Source organism: Anomaloglossus baeobatrachus, chromosome 3 (genome assembly GCF_048569485.1).
Source record: "Anomaloglossus baeobatrachus isolate aAnoBae1 chromosome 3, aAnoBae1.hap1, whole genome shotgun sequence".
NCBI lineage: Eukaryota > Metazoa > Chordata > Amphibia > Anura > Aromobatidae > Anomaloglossus > Anomaloglossus baeobatrachus.
This window is the reverse complement of record NC_134355.1, coordinates 662,446,620-662,463,583: the sequence shown is the minus strand read 5'-3', so window position 1 is coordinate 662,463,583 and position 16,964 is coordinate 662,446,620. Positions and strand designations below refer to the sequence as shown.

Here is a 16,964-nt window from a genome sequence, read left to right as displayed (position 1 = left end):
CTAAAGTTAAACTACAGTTACTTTTTAACTCAAGTTATCCATGAATCTAATAAGTTTGTCTATCACTAATTTAACCAGTTTAAAGTTGTCTGCTGTGAAGAAATGACCTAATAACGGGTCAGTGGTTGCTCGGAGAACCTCATCTTTATGGTTATTGTTATGTGAAGCTGTTGTGTAATGTTTATAGATGCAGATGAATCAGATTTCACACGGTGAGGTCAGTACAAGGTTTATATATTCTCTCTGAGTTTGAGGTTATTTATTACTGTCTCAGTGCGGAGTGTATTACTAAGATCCAGAAGAAAGCAGTGACCCGGCCGCATCCACCGCACTGTACGGTAAGATCGAGTGCTACCAAAATCTATAAAATAGCTCATTAAATGATTCAAAAATGACAACCAATATAAAAACAAATGCTTAAAGTGCAATGTGAATGTTTCCCATAAAATGGACTGTATGAGGTTACTGTATAATACTGCAGAAGAGATACGTAGGGTGCAAAGTTTGAGGTTGTTTGCATTCTATTGCCATGGAAATATATTAGTTTTTTTAGACTTTTTTTAGACAGGATATTCACTTTGGCTTTTATGCCATTCTTAAAGTATTTTTTTTTTCAGTTTCTCTCATTTTTCAGTTTTGCTCGACAATAAGATTTTTATTATCCTGATATTTCCACTAATTCATCATTTGAGACTTTTTGAAATCTTTCAAAAACTGACTTATTTTGCATTCCACAAAGGAAATGTAATACAAAATTTGACAGCTTACTGAAAGTGAAGGTGCAAATAAGGCAACAGAACACAGCATTTTTAGGTTTTCACCAAATTTTTAAATTTTGTGCAACTTTTTAGCTCCTTAACCCCCGTGCAATTTTTCATTTTTCGTTTTTTGCTCCCTTTCTTCGGACAGTCGTAACGTTTTTATTTTTCCATCAATCTTGCCATATGAGGGCTTGTTTTTTGCAGAATGAGTTGTACTTGTAAATTAAACCATGAATTTTACCATATAGTGTACTGGAAAATAGCAAAGGAATTACAAGTGCGGAAACATTGCAAAAAAAGTGTAATAGCACAATTGTTTTTGTGGTATTTTATTCACCGCGTTCAATATATAGTAAAACTGATGTGTCAGTGTGATGCCTCAAGTTGGTATGAGTTTGCAGATACCAAACATGTATATGTTTACTTTTATCTAAGGGGTTAAAAATGTTTAGAAGTTTGTCCAAAAAAAGTGGCACACTTTTTGCGCCATTTTCCGCGACCCATAGCGTCCTCATTTTTTAGGATATGAGGATGTGAGGCTTTTTTTTTTTTAGTCTCAAGCTGACATTTTTTAATGATACCATTTTTGAAGATATGCTACGTTTTGATCGCCTGTTATTGTTTTTTGCAGAAAATTTGCAACAACCAAAAAATGTAATTTTGCCATTTGGAATGTTTTTGCCGCTACGCCGCTTACTAATCAGGTTAATTGATTTTATTTTTTGATAGATCAAGCATTTCTGAATGTGGAGATATTGATTGAATTTTCAATGGTGCAAATGGGGGGGTGATTTGATCTTTTAGGTTTTTTATGAATTTTGTTTTTACTTTCTTTTATTTTACTAGGTCCCCCTAGGGAACTGTTAGGATCAGCAGTCTGATCACTGGTTCATTTCTGTTGATCAGAGCTGCACAGCTCTAATCAGCAGAAATGCAGTGTTCTGTTAGAGCTGCTGCTGTGTTGGCTCTAACTACATCATGGTAGAGAATGATCATCACAAGACCCGTTGATACCATGGCAATCATCAGCTCCCTGTGATCGCATCACAGAGCCTCCAATGGTATCGGGGAAAGATGATTTCCTTGCTGCGGGCATTTAAATCACGCTGTCACATTTTGACAACACAATCTAAGGGGCGTGGGTGCATCCACCGGCGCCTGTTAGCTGCACATGTCTGCTGTTCAAATCAGCAGACATGTGCAGGGATCAACGCCAGCTCACCCCAGCAGCCGGCAGTGATTACCCATTCATGATTTAGGCTGTAACGTTACGTCATGGGTCGTGAAGCATATCGTAGCATATAATAATAACCAAATAATAGCATATAATAATAATAATATAATAGCAGGTTATAAGCATTTCCTAAAAGTCCACCTGGCCACAAAAGACAACATAAAAGATTACTTAAAAATCAAACAATAAATTAAGAATCTTTTTATGCCTTGTCCCACTATGTCATAGCCACACTTGAAAGAGGGAATGGCATAGAGTAAATTGGCATGGCCCAAATGTATCTTTGCTTTGCCACAAACTTGAGACACTTTTGGAGGCACATTTTAACTACTTCCAGATCACCCCAGAGACTTTTGAGCAGTATGGCTCTTAAGGCTGCTTTACACACGTCGATTTCATGTGCGATCGCGTGTGCGATCGCACCCGCCCCCATCGTTTGTGCGGCACGGGAAATTTGTTTCCCGTGTCGCACAAAGTCAGTAACCCCCGTCACACGTACTTACCTGCCGAACGACCTCGATGTGGGCGGCGAACATCCTCTTCCTGAAGGGGTAGGGACGTTCGGCGTCACAGCGACGTCACACAGCGGCCGGCCAATTGAAGCGGAGGGGCGGAGATGAGCGGGACGTAACATCCCGCCCACCTCCTTCCTTCCGAAATGCCGGCGGACGCAGGTAAGCTGCAGTTCATCATTCCCGTGGTGTCACACGGAGCGATGTGTGCTGCCTCGGGAACAATGAACAACCGGCACGCAGAAGGACGTTCGATATTTAGAAAATGAGCGACGTGTCAACGAGCACCGATAAGGTGAGTATTTTTGCTCGTTCACACTCGCTCGTAGCTGTCACACGCTACGATATGTCAAACGATGCTAGATGTGCGTCACTTACTACGTGACCCCGACGACATATCGTAAGATATATCGTAGCATGTAAAGCCTGCTTTAGTCTGCAGTGACACTCTAAGATTTCAATGCATAGTAGCATACCTTCATTTGTCAGTGAGAATCTCTATATCGAAGACAGAGACAGTTTATTACTGTCTATGCCTTCTTCATTGCTGTGTATACAGTGATAAATATGCACGGTTTACATAATAATAGGAACTGCTGACGAATAGTGATAAGTGCGCATGCTCGGTAGTGATCATTACTCGAGAGAGCATCATTGTGCCCGGGTACTTTTAGTGCTTGGCCGAGTATCACCGGTACTTGCAAGTTTCATCTGTGAAACAACAATGCACAGTCATGCTTCATTGCATGATGTGTGATGGCACCCAAAGGAGAGCCATTCACCGTCTCTGAATGGCTCTCCCGGTGTTAAAATAATGTTCTCAGATGTAGTATAACCCAAAAATATATCCCCACCCTCCAACACCCGAAAATGCTCTGTTCATGGCAGGCTGCATGTGGGCAGAGAGCCGAACAAACCAATCATTGACTTTACATAAAGCTCCCTACTCGTGTTGAGGTTGTCCAAGTATCTCACCAGCTCGAATCAAGTAATTAGCATTTTAATGCTCACCCATCACTACTGTGGACCCTTTCTGTTCCATACATGGTGGTCATGTGAGGATAGGAATTTCTGGCTCATATGAGAACCAAGACAGCGCTGATCTACAGCCAACAGGGTGCAGTTTCCTGTAACTAGGGCTAATATACTAGTCCCAGTTACAAGGGAGCAAGATAAAGAAAATAAGGATATTTAAATACTGAAATAAAAATTCCATCCCCATGCCAACAAAAATGGGTCTTTTATGATCTTATGGGGGGGCACAATATTTAAAATAAATAAAAAATTAACAATTAAATAATTAAATATTAGTAATTGAATAATTAAATATTAAAATAGCAGGTAAGAAATAAAAATGCGGCTGTCAATCCAAATTGTTGTTATTAGTCCCACCCCCATAAAAAAAGAAAATGTGGAATATATTTTTAAAAACATGCTGCAGGGAACACAATATAAAATTTTCTTCAGCAGTCCTTTGTGGTAATAAAAAAATAAAAACAGACACTTCACTTAATATCAGACCAATATTGCTACAATAACTCTGTTAGTCCCCAGAACATTCAAAAACAGTAGATATTCTTTCTTCCACTCCTATAGACCAGGATCTGTACTTTCCCCTCTCACAGCTTTTGATTTTTAGGAAAAATAGCAATACCTCTTTCTCTACTGTGGTGCCCCTGAGGCTTCAGTCGCCACAGAGTATTGCAGCTCATTTAGTTACAGTATTCACTTTGAGGTAAAGAGGTGGTTAATCACCGCTGTTCCACATTCACACCTTACATAAAGCTTAGGAGCATCTCTCTGGGAAGCTGTGATAGGGTAGGCAGGGGGTTGGCGATCATGAAGCATGGGAATTCCCCGGTCACTAGGATAACCACCTGGGGGGCAGCTGCCACTTGGGGTAGAAATAGGAGCAAATTCACACAATCACTAGGCAGTCTACTCGGCACACCAGTTCTGGGACACCATCACCGTCTTCTCTCTTCATGGGGCCTGGGTTGGGGGTGCTACCGCTCAGCCCAGGTGCCTCACAGCTACAAGGAGCACTCTGACAAAGGACTTTCTTCTTCATTCCAACACCGGTGATTTCTCCTAACTTATCGGGGTTGGCGGAGGCCATCACAGTGGGTGACAAGTACTAACCAGGAGTGAAGCACAGCACAAAGAGTGAATAAGGAGTCCTGGAACTGCAGCCATAGACTCTGTCTCTTGATTACCGGCACTGCCGCCCCGCGCCTCAGCGCCAAACACCATCACTACTTCCCTCATCCTCCTCCCCGGGGCCCACTCTACCTGTGGAGAGCGATACCGTCTCTAGCTGCTACTATCATCCGCCCCGGAGGACAGTGACAGCAGCGGCGGCTAAATCCCTGGCCACATACCGCAGGTGGCGACACGACATTCATCCTACTACTACCCCCATTATCTTCCCTTCTTATTGGTGTACACCTCAAGGCACAAAGCCGGGCAGGCAACCGTTACATCCCAGATCATCACACCAGCTTGGTGACGAGTAACTCAGGTACAAGACACCCCCGTGCCTGAATCCCCCTGCCCCCTGGGTGCTACACTACCATAGACTCAATAATACCCTTCCGACACCGTAGACCATCACTTCTCTAGATCATCAGGGAAGTTTGGTACAAATCATCTCCTACCCTAGACCACTAAAGAAGCAGACACATAACCCTTCTATTTTCTTAGACCAATTTCCCACCTTAGATTTGGTGTTATTTATTCCTGGATTTTTTTTCTTCTGTTTCCCATAAAACAAGTTTAATAATAGAATTAATGATTTTCCCAGTCTTCTTTCTTACATTATTAAGCAGCTTCACCTGATGGGGCAGATATTCCATAATTAAAAATAATGTCCTCTATCATCCCTATATCTTACTTTTTAAACTGAATTAATAATGTAACACCCATTCAACCTATTTACCGTAGGAGCAAAGTAAGTTACTAAAATACAAATAATAATCCGCTCACCAGTCTCATGTGTCTCCAAACTTGGTTGCCAAAATCGATGCTTTATCCATAGGATTTATACTCCGATGTAATAGAAATGCTGTAAATAATGCAATGTCGAGAGGCAAGTGTATAGTTATATAAAGCCTTATAGCAACACTGCTTCTAGCTGTTCATTGGGTATTCAGCTCTTCTTTCATAAATACAAAGACTCCATGTTCTGGGGACGGGAGATTATTTTCTCTGGGATCTTGGGAGTAAAGACAGAGGCTCATTGTACCGGGAGGCCTTGTACAACCATGGTGACCATCTAAAGTAGTGTACTGATCCAACATCATTGGATTGTTAAGAAGATGAGGGAGATCAGGTCACGGGAATATATTATGTGGCGTAATGTAAGAAATACTCATCGATGAAAAAACTAAAAAACTACTGGAAGAAGAAAAGTAAACAAGGTAAGTGAGTAAAATATACAGTATATCTGGGTCACAAGTCCCAAGCTAAATGGGAACAGACAGTAGCTGTGGGTGTCATAGCGTTACACCTCAACCTGCGGCCATCAGGATTGTTGAATGGATTGTTATGGGATGCAAGAGATTGATCTGCAAAGAAAAGACCTGATCAAGCATATGGGTGGCATAGTTGTATGGTGTGCAGTGATGAGGCAGGTGGTAAAGGCCAGGAGCTTAGAAGATGCTCCTCACCTGGAGTGTATGGAGTCGTAAACTGGATAAGCTTGTAGTGATGACACCGTTTTTTGCCTTCCTTATTGTATTGACATCCACTGCTGAGCCCAAACCCTCAGAAGGATGAGAATCCCTTTTTTCACATGTTTTACTGTTACTATTACTGAATAATGTCAGTATTATTGGTATGCATAATTTGGTTTGCAATATGTGGGCACTGTTAATTAATTTTTTTTGGGGACTGTTATGAACAGGCGGGGAAGTCACTCAGAAATCCGCAGCTGTTCACTGATTTGTTACACACGACTACTCTCTAGCACCCCCCTTGTCTGCAGGCCACTTTTGGTACTGCAGGACAATGCATAAAATGAGGCTGCTGAGCTAATAATGCTAAATATTGGAGGTCTCACAGCAAGGGTAAATGTATATATCACCGAATCCCATTAGTGGAATATATATATACCTCCGTACCCTTAATGATAGTACTCCAATAATTCTATGCAATAACAAATACGCTGCCACCACCCAGACTTTCTACAGGTAGCTGGGGACCCGTTTCAGATAGCATAAGGCCCTTCGGGTTTATTGGATTAGTATATAAAGCATGAGGAAGAAACTATTACATTTTTATATATTTAATCCGAAAATAGGCAGTGTTTAAAGAATATACAAGAATTTACAAAAGGGAACAATACACATTACGGCATAGACAGTTACATTAAAATAAAAGGTATAAAAGTGAAACTTACTAAGCTTGTGCCATAGAAGTGGCGTCTACTTACGGAGTGGAGGGAACTCCAAGATGGTAGAAGAACGGCCAGCATCACAGTTCATGATGCCCTCCAAGTACTGACTGAGCTCCCCAGACAGGAACTGTCTCTTATGCTCTTGCTAGCCCCCCTTGCCTGTGACATCATTTTACAGTCACTTGTGGGCTGGGCTTGAGATGGTCACAAAGTTCCATAATTCTAGGGTTTTTCATATCTTTGCTCCTGGGTCACACAGGTGAAAGATATTAGCGTCATATTTTATATCTCGATTTTACAGTTACATTGATACCAAACACAACGCCTCTAGTACAATTTTACTGGCCAATACTAATTGGTCGTGATTCCGACAATCTCCCCGTCGGGTGAGACGGTGCGCTGGGTTCCGCACGACACCGGGATTCTGGCATTATGTTTTTAATTTTTCTAGCATTAAAGCAGCACTTAAAACCTGCTTTGGAAGTTTTCCCGCCAAATAGCACAAAGGATTGTCTTTCTCTGCGTCTACTTTTTCTGTAGATCTTCCATCACCCATGTCGTAAATACCTCAAGCTTCCATACCGATCAGATAATCGTCATGACGATCTGTAGCTGATGGTGGAAACGAGGGAGGTGAAGAACCTTCAACAGTTTTACATGACAGGGACTATATATTAATGTGTCTGTATCTATATCTGCGTATATACATCTGTATATGTATGTATACATGTGTATATATGTATATATAGTGACAGGGGTAGACCTTGTGCTCTGAGACCCCTGCCACTATAGACAAAACAGAACTTGGAAACCCAACTTAGAGTCTCCACATTTCCAAAAAATTAGAGGCAGGCACCGGGAAAAGTGATATCAATTACCCCAGAGTTCAAATAGTATAATGGTGCAGCATGGACACATGGGACAGAGCCAGGAACAAGGCCTGGCCCACGATTTCTAGTTAAAAAAAAGATCAGTAACAGGTGAATGAGTGACAGATGTAGGCCTGGTGCTCTGAGACCCCAACACTTCAGAGAACACAGAACTTGGAAACCCAACTTGGAGTCTCCACATTTCCAAAAAATAGGTGCAGACACCACTAAGGTGGCATCAATTGCCCAAGAGTGCCCATAGTGTCATGGTGCAGCAGTTAGACATGGGCCATGCAGAAGACAGGGACTAGGACAGCATTTACAGCTTTCAAATTTAGTTGAATTGAAGAGGTGGATGAGTGACAGAAGTGGGTCTGGTGCTCTGAAACACATGCCAATACAGACAACATACAACTTGGAGACCCATCTTAGAGTTTCCATCTTTCCAAAAACTAAGGGCAGACACCAGGAAAGTAGCATCAGTTGCTCTAGAGTACCCATAGTAATTTTAAAAAGCCGCATGGGTCCCTCTTATTTTAATACACAGCCATGAGAAGTACACTGCTGGGGGCTGCAGCCTGCGGCCATATGCTTTATCTGTTCTGGGTATTATAATAGGAGGGGACCCTATGCCAATTCTTTTTATTTATTTTTTACACTACAGCAATACAAGCAGTTAGACATGCTATCACACAGGGTGGGGGCATGGTCTGATAGACAGACAGACAGACAGACTTTATACAAATGGGGGACCGCATGTCATTTTTAACAAAAATATTTTGTAATACTGCTCAATAGCTGTACAAGCTATCAAACTATCTCTATCTATCTATCTTATCCTATCTTATTCTATTCTAATCTATTCTATTCTAATCTAGCTAGTATTTCTGGGCAATGCATCTGTTAAAATATAATTGGAGTCTAAAAGCAGCGGATCTGTGACGCCCTGGACTAGCCAGGTAGTCACAGGTAGGCCCTTGCATAACACCCGTCCCCTAAAAAGGTGTCACCAGCCAACCTTAAAACCCTAGTCCCCTCCCTCCGGGTTTGTTGGACACACCAGGGGGCATGCCCAGGTGGTTTGATATGCCCAACGAGGAGTTCACAGGCCCTGAGGCAGGAAAAACTAGTTAGTTAGATAGTCTTGGAGTGGTGTGGAGTGAAGTTCAAGTGCAGAGGCAGACCTGTGGCCAGGTCTGCCGCAGTCTAACAACAGGTGTCTGGGTCGGAGCCCAGCCACCTCTGGCTAGGAGGCATACGGTGGCCTCAGCCTGCAGGAGTCGGGAAAATGGCTCGGTGGAACTGTAAGGGACCGGGAAAGGGTAGTGGCCCACCGGTACCGAACCGGGGAACCGACTGGAAACCGGAGCACAAAGGGGGGTACTCAGACCCTGAAATGAGGTCAGGAAAGCAGTGGACCACGTTAATTAACTGATTGAGGTCTGGACTTTAGGTCCTTTCCCACCCAAGTTCCGACTGAAGACAACAGCCACCGAGGGGGATAGAAAGCCATCGCACAGGCAGAGAGATGCCACGGGCCAGCGTCTGCGGGCAAACGGGCTCTCCCGACATACACAACGCCGGGGAGCGGGCTCCCGTTGCTGAAGCACAGGCAGTCCAGAGCTACAATACAAGGTGCGGGAGAAAGGCGGAGACCACCAACCTGAGTGGGAGACCAGACGCAGCCGGCTGCGGGCACCGACCACCATCATCTTGGTTTACCAGAGACTCTGGTGCATCAATCATAGTGAGTACTACTGTGCCCTCGGGCCGCGCACCGCCCTGCACCTCCAAGCACCGACATATCATCCCAATCGGGTCCCGTGGCCATCACCCCTACCCACGGAGGGGTTAACACCTTTGCTGCGCAACATCTTCTCCTGGTGCCTAGTAAACAGCAGCGGTGGTGTCCACATTCACCACAACCCGTGGGTAGCGCCACAAACTTAACCAAAACCACGGCTCCGGCCGTAAACCTAACCCCTTCAAAGCGCCAGCCCCTTTCAGAGCGAAGTTACCCCGGGTCCGGAGGTGCTCGAGCCACCCACCGACGAGCCAATATCCAAGCGGCTTGGCTGCACCCGAGCGCGGGGTAGTACAGATCCGTTAAAAAAGTAAAATGATTCTACTAATGGATCTGTTGACCATAGACTCCTATTCAGTTCTGATCGCAGGCACATACAACTCTGGTGAAGGCCCATACATCTCTTATGCCAGGCCATACAGTTTTGGTGGGTGTAGGAGGCTTATATCTCAGGTGAGGGGCCCATACAGCTCTTGTGGGGGAGTGTGGGTCCATATATAATTTGGCAGGATGCTGGCAATACTGCAACTCCTCTCTTCATCTGTGGGACGGGAGCACATCACATGTTAGCTCCACGCACAGATGAACTTCAATGCACTTGCATGCAGTGTTCAGCAGTGAATGTTGCGTGCAAGTGTGGGTTTATAGTGCCAGCAGCCAGGAAACTTCGCTGCCTGCCAGAACACTGCATTCCCTGCCCCTGCTGAGTGGGCCCCCCCCACGTCTGTCCAGGACCCTTACACTTGCCCGGGTATGGCGGGTGCTAATGCCATCCTGGATATTTGGAAGGAGTGGTTAGAGTTAAGACTGTACAATGTGGCCTTTTGAGCTAATGGCCTCAGACAGTTACAGAGAGTTGATCTGCCTATACCCTTTTGGTAACTGTTTTGATACTTGCTGTCCAAATGACAGATAGTTCTCTAAATTCCACCACTTAGATACCTGTTTGATTTATTCACTGCCAAATACCTTGATCGTTCCTTCTTTTGACATCTATGATTGGAGAGTTAGGTTTTGTAATCCATTAACCCTTTCCCTACCTTGCAATTTTTCACTTTTGCACTTTCAATTTTTCTTAACATTATTCCAAAAGAAATAACTTTTTAATTTCTCTGTGCCCCATATAACTGTATTAGGGCTTGTTTTTGCGGGATGAGTTGTACTTTTCAACGACACCATTAATTTTATCATGTGACGCACTGGAAAGCAGGAAAAAAAAATCAAAGTATGGTCAAATTGCAAAAAAAGTGCAATTCCACCATTGTTTTTTAGATTTTTTTATTTACCATTTTCACTATCCAGTAAAACTGACCTGACAATATCATTCTCCAGGTCAAGTCAGTACAGGTACTCAGATACCAAATATTTATAGTTTTTTTTCTATTTAAGTAGTTAAAAAAAAAGTCTGAAAATTGTAAGAAAAAATATTTTACTTGTGTCGCCATTTTTCATGACTCATACCAGTTTCATTTTTTAAAGCAAGAAGGCCTGCGGAGACACCATCACATGTTTCTCAATGCTGGCAGGAAACTAGCCAGGTCTTTCACCGGGAAGGAACAACCACGGGAAGGGCAGTCTCCAAACAAGGAAACCACCTATGCCAAACATGGTATCCATCCACAGACAGCCGTTTCGGGGTATTTGCTCCTCATCAGTGTGGAGTAGGAATCTGGCTAGTGGGAGCATTGCCTAGTAAAAGACTACGTGAGCAAGGATGGTTGACCTTAGGGAGATCAACATCCACCACTGCGGAGACACCATCACGTGTTTCTCAACGCAGTGATTCTAGAGCAATGCCCCCTGGGAAATATTCAAAGCAAGAAGGCCTGCGGAGACACCATCACATGTTTCTCAACGCTGGCAGGAAACTAGCCTGGTCTTTCACCGGGAAGGAACAACCACGGGAAGGGCAGTCTCCAAACAAGGAGACCACCTATGCCAAACATGGTATCCATCCACGTGGTTGTTCCTTCCCGGTGAAAGACCTGGCTAGTTTCCTGCCAGCGTTGAGAAACATGTGATGGTGTCTCCGCAGGCCTTCTTGCTTTGAATATTTCCCAGGGGGCATTGCTCTAGAATCACTGCGTTGAGAAACACGTGATGGTGTCTCCGCAGTGGTGGATGTTGATCTCCCTAAGGTCAACCATCCTTGCTCACATAGTTTCATTTTTTAGGGATCCGGGGCATGATTTCTATGAATGTAGCTATACCAAATATGTGTATTTTTAATGTTTTATTTTTGGGTTTTTCAATTTTTTTCATATTTTCAAAAACTTTTTTCACTTTTTACAATATTTTTTAAGTCTCCCTAGGTGATTTGAACTTGTGATTGTCTGATTGTTTGTACTATACCAAGTAGTGCATCAACCCTGCTATGTATGGCTAAAATTATGATCTCCTATGAACACTGGCTTGCAGCCAGCATTCAAAGGAGTACCGTAATGACAGACACATGGGTTATCAGCAACCTCTCAGATGTCATGAGAACCCATCAGCGTCACTGATGGGCAGCAACAATGATGTTTTCCCTGCATGTGCATGTTAAATGCCACTATCAGAGATTGACAGCCACAGTTAACCGGGTAACAGCTGTGGGCTGAGTGCCGCTACAACTATGCCTGATAGTGGTACATGATGACTGATTAAATTAGCCGTTATGTACATTGTATGATGCGGGCCTGTATCTAATGTACGTCAAAGGTAGTGAAGGGGTTAAAAAGTATCAATTTATAAATCTGTTTAAAAAGGACCCTTCATCAAATTTTTCATGTTGAACTGGACACATGATGCTGTAGCAGCTGCAGAAAGAAGTAACATTTTTGTTTCACTTTTTGAAATTTTGCCTCTCCATTGTGGAAATTTTATCAATAAAAGAATTTAGCACAAAATAATGTAATTTTTTTTAAGTCCATAGGGGTGTTATCAGACAGTTTTCAGAAGGGGTGTGTCCTTTTTCTCCCTGTATGATGCTGACCAATCATAAACAGACAGCAACACTCAACGAAAAGAACACGCCCCCACCACAGCTTAGAACAGATTTCTCTATGAGATATGTAATGATATAGCCTTGATTTCTTGGTCTGATAACACCCACTTGGCCTTAACTCATTAAGTGCCAAATACTTTGATTGCAAATATCTTTGCAGCAGAGAGGTAAAATAAGAAATGAAAAAAACAAACATTTTATTACACTCTGCAGCCACTTTTACATCATATTTCTAGTTCAAAATTAAAAATTTGTTGGAAGTACTCTTTAAATCTTATTTTCTCATTTTCATATCCATTTTTCACGAGTGGAGAACAGCCTTTGATACATTATTTGCAAAACATTTTTGCTTTAGACAGTTTTGATAAATGATGCTCATTGGCTTCACTTTCTCTACCTGGATGAGCTATCTTTTTCTTCTAGGTGGATAGGATGATCACCAGTCATTGCCTGGAATTTATGCTCATTTTTGCTCATATTTGTCTCATTTTTCAGGTGTAACGGAGAAGACATTCAAAATGGAGCTCATCTCACTCCTTATATCACTCGCTGTCATCCTGTATTTGGCTAATCTATTTAAGAATCGGAAAAAGTACGCCAATTTCCCTCCTGGACCTAAATCATTACCGTTTATTGGAAACATGCACATGATCAATACAATGAAACCTCAAAAGTCATTTATGGAGGTAAAAAGCATTTTACTTTATCTGTAGCTTGTATCAAGCTGTCCCTTTAAGATTAAAACCTATGGGCATTGTTTAGGATTGTCGTGGCATATGCAGAGGATAGTGTACGTCTAAGAAAATACCAAATGATGCCCAAAATGATGTGGACAAAGGGTTCTAGTTAATTTAAATTTACCTTGTTAAATTAAAGGTTTCTTGGAATCCAATACAACATGATCTCTGAACAACATGAACGTGTCACCGTCTGTTTCTGTAAATGCTTGGCCTTATCTCAGTCTCTCCACAGAGCCATTGTAGCAGAGTGCCACTGTCATGATTCTGCTCTGTGAGCTCCGCTTTCCTGCCGAGCTTTTGCTGGTCCCTTTGTTTTTCTTTGGTTCCGGTTGTGTCCTTGTGCTGGGGGAGGAGGTCTTTCCTTTCGGGCCTTGTTTCGGGTACTGTTCTGCTTTATCTGGGAGCTGTTTCCTCCAGAGCACCACCAGTGATATTTCCTGATAGGCATTACTCATCTCTGGTTCCCTTGAGTGTCTTACCTGATCTTGTCCCTCTTCCTTGTTCTCCCATTCCCTTCCCGACTCCTTCCTACTGACTGACTTCATTCCCTCATACCTTGACCTCAGCTTGGACTCAGACTCCGTGTCTGCCCACCTCCTTGTATTGACATGACCTTTCCATGTATTGACTCTTGCTAGCTCTCTGACTCCATCTCTACCCACCCCCTTGAATTGACGTGACCTCTCCATGTATTGACTCTTGATAGCTCTCTGACTACATCTCTGCCCGCCCCCTTGAATTGACGTGACCTCTCCATGTATTGACTCTTGATAGCTCTCTGACTACATCTCTGCCCGCTCTCTTGTACCAACGTGACCTCTTCATGTACCAACTCCGGCTAGCTAACATCTCTGCCCGCCCCCTTGAATTGATGTGACCTCTCCATGTATTGACTCTTGATAGCTCTCTGACTCCATCTCTGCCCACCCCCTTGTACTGACGTGACCTCTCTGTGTACCGACTCCTGGCTTGATTGACTGTTCCTCACTAGGTTCTGCCTCATCTAGTGTATTTACCCGGTAGCTGCTGTCTATTTGTGTTCTGGCAACATCTAGTGGTTTGGTGGCTAACTGCACCCGGGTTAACATCATCACAGCCACTATCTATATAGAGACTCTACCATACTTGTTCTTTCAAATTCTTTATCTTTTTGGTCTGCCACTTACTGCATTACAGACTTGCTGGCTCTCGGTACCATCATACACGTGCAGGCACTGACTTGTAATGTTTCAGCAGGTTCCCTTGAGCCTACATTCTTCTGTTGCATAGTACAGAAATCTCAAACAATCCATGTGGCTCAGCCACACACTGCCTTACTTCCTATTTTAGCCCTTTTTATAGTCTTAACATTGCAGGTGTATATACAATACACAGAACTACAGTATATTCATTATGTAAACATAATCTATGTTGGAAGGTTAACTTTTTATTTTTTCTGCACAGCTTATCAAAAAATGGACAATATTTTTTTATAGACACATTGGAAAACCATAATAAATAATGATTATAAGTCATACATGTCTACAGCCCATAAATCTGATATGAAGACATTAAGCCACAATGAGACTGCAAAAAAGCAAGGGACAAAGGCTCCTCTGCTGTCCCTCATTCTAGGGGTCCCTAGGCTATCCCTAACTTCAGGGTTACCGCTAATAGTCAAGATGCCAGAGTCCCATGTCTGGCTAAGCTCCTGACCAGAACTTTCCTGATGGGGCAGGAGAGATGGAAACACAGTTAAAGACAGACAGGGGAAAACCAAAACTCTGACACACTGCAAACACACAGGAACCAAAAATTAGAAATTCAGGAGAAAAGCAAGTGCAGGAAGGTAGTGACAAAAATACAACAAGGGTTATCTCCACTACTGCACACAATAACCACTAGAAAGTTTGGATCACAACACCTCACCAGAAAACCAGCTAAGATAAACTATGAAGGGGCACTAATGCAAGTGTCCGTCAGCATATATAGGAGGGGAGCAGATGTGATTGGCTCCCCAAAAACATGTGATCAAAGATGACTCACCAGCAGATGAGCAGAAATTAGCTCTTGCAAGCCTGCCTCTGGACTACCAATCTGTTGGTTGGCCGAGTCAGCCTGCACTGATTACAGATGTGATGCCCTGGCCTATCAGGTCGTCACAGGGTATTGTGCAATCTGCCCTTCTGTGAAATATCCACCTCCTCCTTGGTTGTGGGTCCCCAAGCAATGGTGTTGCCAACAGCAGCGAATTAAAATCCTAGGAACACTCTACACCACACCCACCAGACACAGAAGTGGAAGGCCTGAGTGGAATAGGGTCGCCCACTTGGCGGGTTGCTTAAGGGGGGGTCAGGAGTGTCAGGAGTAGTTCAGTTCAGTCGAGGAAGTGAGAGGAAGTCAGGAACTGGGCTCCTTGGAAGTACTAGGTAGCAGACAGTGGTCTGGGCCTAGTAGCAGCTGGACCCCCGGTCACAGGGGATCGTGACAAGGGGCACGGTATTGTCGAGGAGGACAGCCGGCAGCCTTGTACCATAACCGGGCTGGGACCAAGGCATGACGGGGTACGTGGACCCTAGGTCAGGGAATAGCTTCAGGCAACCTGACAATTTACCCGACGAGAATGGAGCCTTCAAGATCTGCTCCCCACCCACTCCAGAATCGGGGTAATAGCACAACAAGGGGGATAGGACTTTCCACTAAAACGGTCCAGGAAATTCCAAGCGTGAACCCTGAGAACAAGTTCCCTCAGTTAGCCAGACTGGGGAGCGGGACCCGACTAGTATCAGGCTATTGGGGCCAACTAAGAAGAAAGCAGTGTGCCAAGGGAAAGGTCACAGATCATCAGGCAACACCAGCGGGAACTGGACCCGAACGTGCTATCCCGAGAGGCAGCGGTGTTAAGAACTTTGGTTTACCAAGTTGTCGGTGTCAGATTTCTTTGGACTGAGTGAGTACACAAGTGACCCTTACATCCCCAATGGCACGTCCCCGTCGCCATTCTTTGAGTCCCGGGGCATCCCCCCTACCCGTGGAGGGGTTAAACACCTAGATGCCCACTCCATCGCCACTGGGTACTCCCAGCTGCAGCAGTGGTACTTCACCAATACTTCACACCATGGGTGGCATAACGAACTTTAACCAACCAGCCCCATGTAAATACTTCCCCTTTTATTTGAGTGGCCGCACGACCCTGACCCCTGGGTCCTGAGACCCCTCGAATCACCGCGGATCCGGATCCGAGCAGCCTGGCTGCTGACGTGGGGGCGGCACACAGACATCAGAGAAGTTATCAGACGGAGTGTCAGAATCTGTAGCCTGAACAGAACCCGACGCCGCCATGACATTCAGCGATGTTTGTGAAACAACAGATTCATTCTCTGTAAACTATAAAATAATGATAATTACAGTCAAAATAATGTCTGCAGGTTTATTTAGCCTCAAAAAAATCATGGATGTCTTACAATTTTTTATGGTCACAGGGGAGGATAAGTTGTGCTCAGCTGCTATAATCCTGGTGCTCGGGAGAAAAAAATAGTCAATCAAGGAGGTAGTCCCGGCACACAGTGTATGAAAAAAATAGAACAAGTCCAGGTATAATATGCTTGAACAAGGTTTCTTTATTTTTCACCAAAATAATGTACTGCCCGCCCAACATTGCGGCTCTCGGAGCCTTCACCAGG

General features: G+C 43.8%; 2 protein-coding genes across 3 annotated transcripts in view; one reads left to right on the top strand and one right to left on the bottom strand.

The window, feature by feature from the left end:
• Nucleotides 1–5,613, bottom strand: part of LOC142297006 (cytochrome P450 2K4-like) — a 272,736-nt gene extending 267,123 nt beyond the window's left edge. Inside the window, exon 1 of the mRNA XM_075341212.1 lies at nucleotides 5,493–5,613. Within this exon, the coding sequence (XP_075197327.1) occupies nucleotides 5,493–5,501 (9 nt within the window). The 5' untranslated portion in view covers nucleotides 5,502–5,613. The remainder of the gene's footprint in view (nucleotides 1–5,492) is intronic.
• The window catches only part of LOC142297008 (cytochrome P450 2C23-like), a 79,508-nt gene continuing 62,799 nt past the window's right edge, over nucleotides 256–16,964 (top strand). The window contains exons 1-2 of one of the 2 annotated variants that reach the window (XM_075341216.1): nucleotides 256–338; nucleotides 13,058–13,248. In XM_075341216.1, coding sequence (XP_075197331.1) covers nucleotides 13,081–13,248 — 168 coding nt within the window. In that variant the 5' untranslated portion in view covers nucleotides 256–338; nucleotides 13,058–13,080. Of the gene's footprint in view, nucleotides 339–5,765; nucleotides 5,927–13,057; nucleotides 13,249–16,964 lie in introns of those variants that run through there. The other variant, XM_075341215.1, reaches the window with a different exon arrangement.